Raw genomic sequence first — 14,011 nt, forward strand, 5'->3', positions numbered from 1 at the left:
ATCTAATCCAACGAGGTTAGGGACCCCTGAGATTAAGGATATGAGGGAGATACTTGGCTAGGGTTCTTGGAATGATAAACAAGCTTAATGGTTGTTTATAGCAGGTTAGCTATTCATGGCACCGTTATCACTATATAAGTGAGGGCTTGGGTTATTATTAGATAGTTGTGTGGATGCACCACTCAAGGTTTGTCTTAGACCAAAAGAGCAGACATGCTAATGCCATGCACATGGCGAGTACATAGGCTGGCGTGTCTAAGGCCTTCAAGCAGGCTTTGGTGGTATGGGATGCCGAAGATAGACATTGGCTTGTGGAATTGTGCTGGAGCCCTAGCCTTGCCGGGGGAGATCGGTGGATGTTGGTCGTGGTTGAGAGGTGAGCTAGCCTGCTACCTCATGTGTTTCCCCTTGGCCCCTGTAAATTATTCTTTGAGTACTGGCTGGACTTTGATCCTGTGGTGGTAGAGGATTAGCGCCTTACTCCCATTTATCTTAGATTTCCTGCTCTTCCACAGGTTTATTGGAAGTTGTTGGCTTTCATAGGACCTGCATTTGGTTAGGTCCTAGAAGTACTGCCACTTCTCATGAGGCACCCAAGTTTTTGTTCTTGTTCCTAACCCATCCATCATTGATGGTTACATCATGGTACAGAGATTGGATGGTTCACATCTTTGACAAAGGATGGAGATTGTTGGCAGATCAGATCAGTGCCGTATTTGCCGCCATTCGGGTCATCTTGCTAGAGATTGTCCCAGATCCAAAGGTTGCATTAGGAGGTGTTGTGGATGTGTTCATCAAATGTCTCCCTCTACAACTTCACCTATTGCCGTGCTTGCATCTGAGCAGACCACACATCGATGGGGGTGGTGGTTAGGGATGGAAGGCGTCCCTGGACCCCCACCCTAACCCCTGAGCATTCAGTGGAACACCCTAACCCCTTTGCATCCTTGGTTACATACCAGCATGATTTTGCATAGGATGAGGATGCCTTGCAATTGCATTGTCACAGTGATGAGGATGCATTGTTGTGGGAATGTAATGAGGATGATACAATACGCTATGAGGAGACATCACATATGCCGGCAAGTGCCTGAGATGTGGCTTCGGGGGAGTTGATGTCAACTTGGAAGAGCCCTCACCCAACTAAACGTGCATCAAGGAAGTGCGCAACTAGTTTCGACGATGAGCGGGGTGTTAGAAGCCAATCTATCGCTTGTGAACGGAAGGGGTGAGAGCCATAGCCTCTCCCAATGAGAGTTGTGTTAGTTTCATCGTTGATATCACTTTGGAGGATGAGGAGCTTGCTTTGTGAAAAATTGATAGTTCTCTTGGCCTGTGGGGGTGGAGAAGGTTTGCTTGGGCACCATAATGCCAATCAAGGGATGGGCAGCCGACTTGAACACAAAAAAATTTCCGTACTTTGAAGAGTGCAAGAGGAGAGGTGGGACGCGAAGGGAAGGGAGGTGGAAGGGCGGGAGGGAGGCGGAGGGGTGGAAGGGAGGCGAGAGGGTAAAGAGAGGCGGGAAGGCTAGAGGAGGCGACGTGAGATGGGAGTCACAGAGGGTGACGGGCAGGAGGCTGGAGGCAAATAGTGGGAGGCGGGGACAAATGCGGGAAGGGTGGAAGGGTGAGAGGCAGAAGGTGGGATGCTAAAGGCAGAAGTAGGGAAGGCGACGGAGGGGGGAGGGGGGGGGGAGATGGTTGTGAGGAGAGAAGATGCGGAGGAGGGGCACACTCAAGCTGTGCAGATGTATGGGGAACAACGCTCAATCCTCAAGAAGTGTATAATTGACATGTCATAGTTGAGTGGTGTCAAATCCCCACGGATCTCCTCGTGATCGTTCCTGGTACGAGACTCGAATCCTGCAAACAAACGAACAAACAAACAAAGGGCCCCCGTGCAGGCTTGACTCACCTCCCAACCATGATAGCCGTGGGCAAGCCCACGGTCTTGACTGTCCCCACTGAGCCACGAGCTGAGCTAACTAGGTTGACGTACCGACCAATCTCCTCCTCGTCGCGACGTCCCATACTGCCACGAAGCTGCCCTCGCAGGCTTTGAGATTGCTGCCGGCCTCGGCTACGTAAAGCAGGTGCACGTTTGCACTAGATCCAGGCTCCAAGACCATAGAGCTCTCACAAACTCACGAGACTCTCTATCCCCAATAACTAACCTTGGCCACCCTTTTATAGGCTGTTGGCCGGTCATCGGGCATCCACACTTGGGTGCCCGCCCGTCCATACTTGGGTGCCCGTCTGTTAGTATATCCCTAACTCAGCTCGTCAATCAGCCTGCCTAGTTCCAAGCTTCCCCAAGCCTCGAAACTAGTCTTGCGTGTGTGTAGCACACGGTAGATACACACTGTGCACATGACATAAGACAATCGTGAGGTGTCTGACATGATCCTCAAGAGTACGACTATATATCAAAATATCATCCAGGAACACCACCACAAATTTCCCCAAATGTTCACAAAAAAGATCGTTCATCATTTGCTGGAAAGTGGCTGGAGCATTGGTTAACCCAAAAGGTAATACGAGAAACTCGTAATGGCCATACCTAGTCTGAAAGGTGGTTCTTTCGACATGCCTTTCATGAATACGTATCTGTTGATATCCAGTACGTAAATCTATCTTCGTGAAATATATCGCTCCTGCTAACCGGTCAATCAGGTCATCTGATCTAGAGAGAGGATAACGGTTCTTAATGGTCAGCTTGTTCAATCTCTTGTAATCTATACAGATTCTCCAGGTGTTATCCTTCTTTCTTCTAAGCAACATAGGTGCACCCCAAGGTGATTTACTTGGACGGATCTGGCCCATCCTCAAATAATCTTCGAGTTGTTTAGCCAACTCATCGTCCTCAGCTTGGCTCATCCTGTAAGGTGGAAGACTGACAGGATGAGCACCAGGGATCAGGTCAATACGATGATCTACTGCCCGTTCAGGTGGTAAACCCGATGGCAGTTCCTTAGGAAATACGTCTTGAAACGAATCAAGTATCTTCTGTAATTCTTTGCTTTCAAACACACTTAATTCATTTACATCCAAGGAAGGGATGAGAAAGGAAGAAAGTGGAATCAATACACAATGGAAAGCGGTATACAAAGAAGAATCCATTATATTTCCAAAATCAATTGTATTTACAAGAGGTCCCTGAGAGGGATGAATACAATCACCTAAAATACTATACTTGGTGTCCCTATGCTGAAAAGAAAAAATATTTATAGACCAATCTATCTAGACTTGAAGAGTCTTAAACCACTCAATCCCTAATAACAAGTCTACATTTTCTAGATGCATTACATAGCATTCCAGAGTATCTGTGTAGTCCTGAATCTGGATTGGAAGTATCTCCACCTTTCGATCCCAAACTTGCCTTTCCGCAGGTAGGCGTACCTCATAGGTATGATCGCTGGGTGTCGTATCAAGACTCAATTTCTGCACAAGTTTGTAGTTAACAAAGTTGTGTGAGCTACCAGGGTCTAAAAGAATGTGAATCTTATGGCCATTCACTTCTCCATAAATTCGGAGAAGATCATGCAAGCCAAATACTTTAGAATTGAACAGACAATCAGAACAAGTACTAGGGCGAGAAAGTACAGTAATTGACGTACTTGTCAAAGACAACTGGTTAGCTGCCTTTGGCTTGGGTCTCGCGTTTGTCTTGGTACCCTTTTGCTTTGGGCACTCGTTAGGCATGTGTCCTTTTTCTTCGCAGATAAAACAACGTCCTTTCTTCTTGAGCTTTAAAGCCCTAAGGAGTCGTTTCTTCTTCGCTGGTGTCGAACTGGAATTCTTCGAAGGTTGGTCCGAAGACTTTCCTTCAGTCGTGTTAGCCATAGGTGCGGAGAACTTTCTTTTATGCTTGTTCCCCTACTCGGTAATGGGTTTCGACTTGGAAGAGACCATTGTATCATCATAGATACGAGCTGAATGAATTGCCTCGTCCAATGTTTTACATTTGTTATTTTTAACCTGTAATCGGTATGAGTCTGGTAAACCAGTTACGAAAAACCCCAAAAGAGTAGTGGGATCCATCTTTGTAGCTTTTATCTGCAAGTCACGAAACTTTTGGAGGTAGACCTCATAAGTGAGGTGCTGCGAGGTCATGGTCAAAGCTGAAAACCGGGCAACAACATCATAATCATCCTCTTTCTTGAGGAATTCTTTCTTGAAGATGTCTTCGAATTGTGCCCAAGTCGTTGGCTTAGGGTTGAGTTCCTTCCACCAAAGCAAAGCTTTGCCGGACAGGAAACCTGCTGCTAACTGTATCTTCTTTCCGTCATCATATGGATGAAACTGAAAGTGAACTTGCCACTTATGTAGCCACGTGTCCACGATCTCCTTGGTGCGTTGCTTTTGCTTGCCCCCAAACGGTTGCGGAGTAATGTTGGGGCCTAAAGCAGAGGCCAAGTATCCATACCCAAGAAAGTAGAGAGGGTAGTGGTCAATACAGCGATGGAGTTCTGCAAAGCTTGCATCTGGGTTGCGATTTGTGCCTGACGTTCCGACGAAGAAGCTTTGAGAGCTACTTTGAACTCTTGGAAATCTGATTTTGACACAAAATCGTCAAAAAGATCGGCATCGGTACCTTCCGTAACCGGCAAGCCTTCGCGTTCCACAAGGGGCTCCAACTCCGATTCTTGGGTTGACATCGTGAAGAGGGTAAGTGGAGAGAAAATTTGATCTTTGCACAACAAAAGTGCAAGGGAACTCGAGAGCTTGAGAGCTTGAAAACTTGAGAGATGTGTGGCAAGAAGCCCACTTAAGGGGGTTTATAAAGGTTTCCACAAAAACTAAAAGCCCCCAAAAGCTATCTTTAGCTTTTGCTTTTGTGTTTATATATATATATATATATATATATATATATATATATATATATGGATATATATATATTCTAAACTCTTAAAAAAAAAATAAAACACCTTGAAACCTAGGAGGAGGAGTTTTTAAACCTAAAAAAAAAAAAAAAAAAAAACGAAAGCTCGAAAAAAGACGTGTGCTTTCCTTGTTTTTTTTTCTCATTCCTCGTGGATTAACCCCGCCGGCGTGCTGTCTGCAGACGTCATCTGCTGCCGTCGCGGCCTGATGAGCTACCGGCGCCTGTGTGCGTCACACTTGCAGCTGTCGGCCAGTGCTGCCTGCGCCAGCCTCGCGTAGGCCTGCCGCGTTGGCCTGGGCGCCTGCGCTAGGCTGGTTGCCTGGCTGCGTAGGCCAAGGCGCCTGCTACCTGGCTACGTAGGTCTGGCCGCCTACCTATATAGCCTTAGGCACCCGCCAGCAGGGCTGCCTTCGAACGCTGAACCGGCTGCCAGCTTTCGATAGCCAACGTCAACACCTGCCAGCGCACAAACCCGCCAGCGCCTCCTTCTCTCAAATGCTCTCTCAATTGTTCAACGAAAAGCAAACCATGCTTTTTTTCTGTTTTCTCTCCCGACTTGCTCATGCGTACAACTGCACAAGCGACTTCCCTACTTCTTGCAAGGCAAACGACCCTACCATCTACCATCCCCATCAACATGGGTTTCTTTGATGAAGAAAAACTCATACTAAATCTGAAAACAACAGATTGCATAGAAAAAACAGCAAGCTTTTTAACACATACTGTTCTTCGACCTCATCTTCTCTACCTACCGACTTGCTCGTTCACGAGGTATGCTCTGATACCACTGTCAAATCCCCACGGATCTCCTCGTGATCGTTCCTGGTACGAGACTTGAATCCTGCAAACAAACGAACAAACAAACAAAGGGGGGGTGCAGGCTTGACTCACCTCCCAACCATGATAGCCGTGGGCAAGCCCACGGTCTTGGCTGTCCCCACCGAGCCACGAGCTGAGCTAACTAGGTTGACGTACCGACCAATCTCCTCCTCGCGACGTCCCATACAGCCACGAAGCTGCCCTCGCGGGCCTCGAGATTGCTGCCGGCCTCGGTTGCGTAAAGCAGGTGCACGTCTGCACTAGATCCAGGCTCCAAGACCATAGAGCTCTCACAAACTCGCGAGACTCTCTTTCCCCAATAACTAACCTTGGCCACCCTTTTATAGGCTCTTGGCCGGTCATCGGGCGTCCACACTTGGGTGCCCGCCCGTCCATACTTGGGTGCCCGCCCGTTAGTATATCCCTAACTCAGCTCGTCAATCAGCCTGCCTAGTTCCAAGCTTCCCCAAGCCTCGAAACTAGTCTTGCGTGTGTGTAGCACACAGTAGATACACACTGTGCACATGACAAGCGGAGTGTCACTAGTTGGGCATTCTCTATGCTTTTGGACCTGTGGATGGGCTCCATAGTGTGGACATGATACCTCGTAGGTAGGGGACTTACGTCTATGCCAAGGGTCATGTGGGCTGGTACCTCATGGTAGGGGATTGATGTCTACACCAAGGGCCAGTAGGTTGGATATGAGAGGTTGGAGATTTTGGTCCGCGCTCATGTCCAGATTATGGTATTCCGGTTGGCCTGGGGATGTATTATCTATGCCCGGAGTGACTGCCTACTACAAGCTAAATGAAAGGGAGATTGACCAATACATTCTTATGCATGGCATACTTGCATGCCTGGAACTGTTTTCACGTGAAATGTTTAATTGCTTGGAAGATCCGTGTGTCTAGTTAACGGTCAGGGGACGCCCTCGTGAACCGTGCGCGCGAATTTGTATTTTGATCCTTCTAGACAGGTGGTAGGTGTGACCCTAAACTCTTTGTTTAAGCTTATTTGTATTTTAGCTCATTCGTAAGTTCAGATTCATTTGGCCTTATGACGGTATATATTATTTGTATTTTAGCTCATTGTGTTGCTTTGCAAATCCACACTTCATTAAAGTACGGCCGGACAACTTATAAGTGAGTTTGGGCATCCACATTTCATTAAAGACTGGGCGGATAGGTTATAAGTGAGTTTGGGCATTTATTGGATGGCCGCCAGCCAAACTCTCATAAATTAGGCACTCTTTTGAGTAAAAGAGTGTGGGCAGCTTATTGGGCATCCTCTCTCCACTTATGGTAGAGTTGTGGCTGCTGTTGAGGTGGCCCAATGGCCACCCACTATCCATATGGAAAGGCTTATCCTCTCCCTCCCCTCAAGGGAATTAGGCGCCTACTTCATGGATGTGTTGGGTATGTGTGTGTTCATCTTGGTGGTCATATCATTTTGTTAGTCTATTGTAGAGTACACTCTTGATATTGCTTTGGCAAGAGTACACACCTGATATTGCTTTGGCGATTGGTGTTTGCAGGTCCTGTGACAATAGCAGACCAAGCCGCTGAACAAGCAATGCGTTCTCTTGTCTCTAAACGGTTTCCATCTCATGCAATGTACAGATGTAGCTTTCATTACTTTTTAATGTGACTCTCATGCAATGTAGGAATTATAATTGTCTTAGTGCATGTCTTTCAGTGTGCCTAACGCTTAGAGTTGACAACATCATTTTACACATCGAGGATCATTTTTTAAAGTGTTGGTGTGTAGAGTTGGGAATTTGTAGCTTGTGCTTTCAAAACCAGAATAATTTCTCTTTGAGAGAGGGCAGTGCATTCTTGTCTGAGCCTTTTAGAGGGTGTGAGCACAGTGTCTCTTTGAGAGGGCAGTAAATTCTTCTCTGAACTTGTTAGAGGTTGAAAAGAGATAACCTTGCAAGTTGTTGATCTGAGCATTAGGCAAGTGCATGAGTTGATATGAGTTGGGTGCCTAGTTGGGTTGTGTTCATCATTCTAAAGCAACTTCCCTGGCACCCAGCCAAGCATTGGTGTTGGGTGACTTAGTAATAGTGCTATTACGTAGAGGCCAGTGTTAACTAGGGGTCGATGATGACCTAGGGTTAAGGGGATGGCTAACCCAAGTTTAATATAGGCTGAGGATTAAGATTAAAAACCAACTTTAACTTAAGGTTAGGGCTTAGCCGAGCTTGGGGGCTGATAGGACCTGCACAAGAGGCTAAGGGCTAGGAAGGTGAGATTTGAATCGGCTTTGAGCCATTTGAGCCATTTGAAAGCAATGGCTAAAAATATAAAACAATCCTAATAATAGGGTTGGGTGCTAATAATAGCAAGGACTAGACTATAAAAGAGTACCTTGGACTCACTTATGATTGTTATCCTTGGGGTAGAGACATCTACTAGGCATGTTGGACTTACGGGTCAAGAGTAGCTCTAGGCGGGTATGCAACTTAGTGGTATGGGACTCTAGGGTTGGCACCCCGGTTAATTCCTAGTATGGACAACTAGAGTGAGTGTGGGCAGCCAACTACATGTTTGGACACACAAGGGGGACTCTTATCAAATGACGTTTGCACACACAAGGGGACACTGTCAAGTGGACGCCCAAACACATAGTAGCTTATCATTTTACAGCATATTGCTAGCACATGGACAACCCACAACGACCATGAGAGTCCATTCTTCATGGTTTTTGCATGGGCAAGGTGGGGACTTCACAGTTTTGGCGTTCCCACACCTCCAAGCTACTCAAAAACCCTAATTTGTAATCACTATTCCAAAACCCTTATTTGAGATGTTATTCTATAGAAACACTAATTTGCACGTTGTGTTGAGAAACTCAAAAACCCTAATTTGTAATCACTATTCCAAAACCCTTATTTGAGATGTTATTCTATAGAAACACTAATTTGCACGTTGTGTTGAGAAACTCTATTTTTTTTTTTTGCTTTTCAAAAAAGCAAGGACCACATCTGCAACCATGTCTCTGAAATACTAATGAGTCAAATAACTGTTGTTAATCAGCAGTAATCTCTTACCTGATAACTGTAAATAATCTAGTGACATGTCAAAGCACAAACTCAGCCATATAGGAGCATGATGAGAGAGCTGCAAAGAGTAATCCACCCACATTCTATAAGTAAGAGGATCAATTTAGGCGCATTCAACAAATACCATCTGTCAAGCCTTGCCCTGTAAGTTGTATAAGCATTATGATGAAAGGTATACCCCTTCTTGTTAGGACAGTTGGCCAACCAAGTATCAAGTGCATCCATGTGCGTTATTGCATTGCGCTAAGCAACTCTTTTAGGCGCAATCATGTGTGAATTGCCAGGAGTATTATCATCTCTTGCTGGCGAGTTATTAAAATCCCCACATATGAGAGAATTTGTCAACCAAGGGTAATGCTGCAATCGCAACCACATTCTAGCTCTTTATAGTGGAAGCATAAATAGAAGCAAAAGTCTCACCATTGAGCATACATTGTACAAAGAGTAACTTGCCTTCCGAATCATTCTTGTGTCTTCTTGAGTTATCTTGTTGCTTAATGTGCTTATGGAGTGCTTGTAGTTTTGGGGTTATTTCCAATATGGTATCAGAGCCATCTTTCATGGGAACTTGTGAGGTTTTGTTCTAGCTCTTGGTCAAGTACTTTGTGGAGCATATCTAGCTTGTGGTTGAGCTCTTTGTGATGCATGTTTGGGTAGGAATTAACTGTGTTAAGTTCCTAATTCATGTTTTCAGTAGGATTTATCTTAGTGAGAATAGTATCCTATGTGGATCTATTAAAATGATCAAGTCCTCATCAAGATTCTCGTCTCTCTAATCATGCTTTTCTAAATCCTACGGGGTTTGTATAATTAGAAGCATTATTGGTAATCTTCTATTAAGCACTCTCTAAATCTTGTTGAGAGAAAGTGGGAATAGTGCTAATATTATATTACCTATAATCTCTTTTGTAAGCGTCAACATCATGTTGGATAAGGTTTCTATGTGAAGCATTAGAGATTCTCTAGAAGATTTAGAGAGAAAGTGGGAATAGTGCTAATATTATATTACCTATAATCTCTTTTGTAAGCGTCAACATCATGTTGGATAAGGTTTCTATGTGAAGCATTAGAGATTCTCTAACTTCTTGACATCCTGTTTTGAGTTTTTTTTGTGTGAGGCATTCAAGAGGGAAAGAGAGAAATTCAGTTCTACTGGACTGCTGCATCATTCTGATAAACTCTCTACATTCAAGAGAGAGAGAGTAGAGAAGAACGATTCTACAATGCTAACTGGACGTGCAGAGAGAGTAGAGAAAGACTGATTCAACGATGTTCACTGGAGGTCTACTGCTCCATGATGCTGGTGCTGAGCGCTGTTCCATGAATCAGTTCTACAAAGGTGTTGGTAAGCGCTGCAATGCTGCTGCTGAATGGTGCTCCACGAACTGACTGCATGTGTGTGCTGACGGTGTGTTCTGGTCGTGCTGTTCTTACCTTCTCAGTGGCCCAACACTGCTAAGCACGGTGGCCGACTGGTGCTTTGGTTGGGAGAGGGGCAGTACATACGTTGCGGTTGGTGTGCTTTGGTTCGCTACCTCAACTATCAAGGAGCAGCGCTTCCCCATGGCCAACAAAACGCTAAACCACTTTGCCTAGAGCAAGCAAGGGTAAGCAAGGTGGCTGTGCCGCATGAAACTGGCTGTAAAGGCAGTTGAGAAGGTGGTTGTACTGTATCAAACCGGCTGTAAAAGAAGCTGAGAAGGCGGTGGGCATAACTGGAGCGTGAAGGAGGACGATTGAATAGTGGTTGAGTTGGACTAACCCTCAAAAGGAAAGTCCAAATATGGAAAAGATGTCAGAATATGCAGCGGAAATGACAACCAAACTTGGGTAGACAAGAGCAAGTAGACTGCAGAAAATAATCAGCACAAGAAACACAGAGAGATAGGTGTGTAAACTCTTCTCTATACACAAGATCCCGAAAATACTGAATGAGAAAGTGGTGGGGGCTGAGGGACAATATATACAACTCCTAGAGGGCAGTCGGCCAGCAGCAGATAGTGCCCACGACTGGAGAAAATCCCACGACTGCATAAAATGCAGTCAGCCAGCAGCCTGATGCCCACGACTGGTGCAAAAGCAGTCGGCCAGCAGCCCTGATGCCCACGCCTGAAGAAAGTCCAGTCGGCCAGCATTGGGGTGCTCCTGGCATCATCTGGCAGCCCTCCCACCACTAGGAAAAAATGGGAAAAATAGGGAAAAAATACGGGGAGTGTGGAAAAATGATATACGGGCGGGCACACCCACAACAGAGGCCCTGGTGTATACAAATAGACAGGAGATGACTTCTAACACCCCCTCTCAGCTCCTGGCTGTGAAACCAACCCAAGGGAGCTAGAGTGCCGCCTGAGCGTAGCCTGAGGTAGAGACTTCGTGAAGAGGTCCGCCGCATTGTCCTCCGTCGAACAATAAAGTAGCAAGATGTCACCCGCCAAGATCTTCTCACGTACAAAGTGATACTGTATCTCTATATGCTTGGTCCGGGCATGGAAAACCGGGTTCCGAGCAATAGCTATACAACTCTGGTTATCACACTGGATGACTGTGGGCTCCCTCTGTGGAAACCCAATCTCGCCTAGCAGCCTCCGCAGCCATACAACCTCACAAGCAGCACCACAAGCAGCCCGATACTCTGCCTCTGTCGAAGAAAGGGCAATAGTTGGCTGCTTCTTGTTGCTCCAAGAAACTGCTCTTGAGCCGAGGGTAAAAGTGTATCCTGAAGTAGATCTCCTCGTGTCTGGATCTCCTCCCCAATCTGAGTCACTCCAACCTTGGAGCTTGACTCCATTCCCTCCTATGTAAAAGAGTCCTAGATCCTTCGTACTCTGCAGATACCGCAAGATCCGCAATCCTGCGTCCCAATGAGTCTTCAATGGCGTCTGCATAAAAGAGCTCAACAGCCCCACGGAGAAGCTCAAGTCCAATCTGGTGTTCAGCAACCAGATCAATGAACCAACCAACTTCCAGTACTGCGAGGCATCAACTGGCTCACAAGGATCTGTAACGGTTAACTTTGTGTTCGGGTCCATCGGCGAAGTAATAGGCTTGCAGTTCTCCATCCCAAAGGCCTCAAGCAACTCATGAACATACCGCTGCTGAGAGACGAAAAATCCCCTCTGGGTCTGCCAGATCTCCAATCCCAAGAAGAAGTGGAGTAAGCCTAAATCGGTCATCTCAAACTCCTTTGACAAGGCAGCCTTTGTCACTCCAATGTGCTCCACATGACCGCCGGTGAGAATGAGATCATCCACATAAAGGATGATAAGTGTGACCATGCCGCGTTCCCGAAAGAGATACAGGTTCGGATCTGCAACCGATCTCTGAAATCCAGTCCGAATAAAGAAGGAATCAATCTTCTGATTCCAAGCCCTGGGAGCCTGCTTAAGACCATACAAGGCCTTACGTAACCTGTAAACCATCCCTTCCGATCCTGGAACAAGAAAGCCTGGAGGCTGCTCAACGTACACCTCCTCCTGCAGGTCACCATTAAGGAACGCAGATTTTACATCCATCTGGTACACGGGCCACCTCTGAGAAGAAGCAAGGGCAAGAACGGTCCGAATCGTGGTCATCCGCGCTGTCGGTGCAAAGGTATCCTCGTAGTCGATGCCTGGCCGCTGAGCATAACCTTTAGCCACAAGCCTGGCTTTGTGTTTGTCCACCGACCCATCAGACGCGTACTTGGTCTTAAAGACCCATTTGACACCAATGACTGACCGCTTCGACGGCCTCGGTACCAACTCCCAAGTGTTGTTCTTCTCGATGGCATCAAGTTCCACCGCATGGCTTTCCTCCAAGTATCCTGTGAAAGGGCTTCCTTTACGGAAGTGGGCTCTTTGTCCCGCATGATACGAGACATCAAAGCATAGTTCACCTGAAGAAGCTCCGCCGTGTTGCTTTTATCTCGGACTCGATGTGATCTTCGAGGGCCGTCCTCTGTGGTCCACTCGGAGGGTAGCTCCGTGACACCTGACTCCCGAAGGGTGTCTAACAACCACCTAGGTACTCGAACAGATCGTGGAGCCTCCTGTGGTCGCGGGGGCTCAACTCCAGCTGCGGGCTCAACCTCCTGTGATGACTGAGGTGGATCAACTGGAGTGGTAGACTGGGAATCATCATCAGACTCCTCTGGATCTCCAAGAAGTGGCGGCTCCTCGACAGTGGATGCTGGAACATGCTCGTCAAAGACCACATCCCGGCTGACAACAATCTCGTTCCTCTCTGGATCATACAACCTGTATCCCTTGGAAAGAGAGTTATACCCCACAAATACCAGCTTGCGGGACTTGGAGTCAAGCTTCCCCCTCTGTTTCTTCGGAATATGTACATGCGCGTCACTCCCAAAGACACGGAAGTGCGAGACATCGGGTTTTCTGCCAAAATATGCCTCAAATGGAGTCATATGGGGTACAGAAGTCGTCGGAGAGCGGTTAATGGTATGGACAGCTGTTGCCACAGCCTCACCCCAAAGTGGACGAGGAAGATCTCGATGCTCTAGCATGGTCCTCGCCATCTCTACCACAGTCCTGTTCTTACGTTCAACAACTCCATTCTCCGAAGGCGATCCGGTATTGGCCAATTCCCTTTTGATGCCATGGTCTGCACAAAACCTGAAAAACACAGTCGAGGAGAATTCACCTCCTTTATCAGCCCTGAGAGTCTTAACCTGATATCCAGACTCTTTCTCCACCATCACGTGCCAATCCTTGAACCGAGCAAAAGCCTGGTCCTTCTGGGAAAGAAAGTAGACCCACGTGAATCTGGTACAATCATCAACAAGCAGCATGAAGTAGAGAGATCCTCCCAAGGATGGAATCTGCTGTGGTCCACACAAGTCAGTGTGAATCAACTCCAATGGTTTCGAAGCCCGCCTGGAAGCCTGCTTCGGAAAGGATTCCCTGTGCTGCTTACCACGTATGCAAGAACTGCAGCGTCCTTGCCTATTACCAACATCTGGCAAGCCAACCACCATCTAGTCCCGGAAGGCGCGCCGCAAAGCATCCACATTTAAGTGGCCAAAACGAAAGTGCCACAAATCTCCGACCTGAGAGCCTGTCAATGAGGAGAGTGCAGAGAGCTTGTAGATGCCATTCTCCACACCGCCTTCCCAAACAACTTTGCCTGTCTCACGGTCCCTTAGAGCAACTGAATGCTCCTCAAATTCCACCCGAAAGCCAGTCTTGCATACCTCATGCATTGACAAAAGATGAAAGCCCAGAGCAAGGACATAAAGAACACGGGAA

At 46.9% G+C, this 14,011-nt stretch overlaps 1 protein-coding gene across 2 annotated transcripts in view; it reads left to right on the forward strand.

Annotated features, from left to right (window-relative positions):
• The window catches only part of IMPL2 (inositol monophosphatase family protein), a 160,963-nt gene that overhangs the window by 14,372 nt on the left and 132,580 nt on the right, over window positions 1–14,011 (forward strand). For both annotated transcript variants that reach the window (XR_015264906.1, XM_086791542.1), the window contains exon 2: window positions 7,239–7,317. Coding sequence is in view for 1 of the 2 variants with exons in the window: in XM_086791542.1 (XP_086647668.1) it covers window positions 7,239–7,317 (79 nt within the window). In the remaining variant the exon portion in view is untranslated. The remainder of the gene's footprint in view (window positions 1–7,238; window positions 7,318–14,011) is intronic.

The sequence above is a fragment of the Cibotium barometz genome, chromosome 56, assembly GCF_041138505.1.
Source record: "Cibotium barometz isolate CiBa-2024 chromosome 56, ASM4113850v1, whole genome shotgun sequence".
NCBI lineage: Eukaryota > Viridiplantae > Streptophyta > Polypodiopsida > Cyatheales > Cibotiaceae > Cibotium > Cibotium barometz.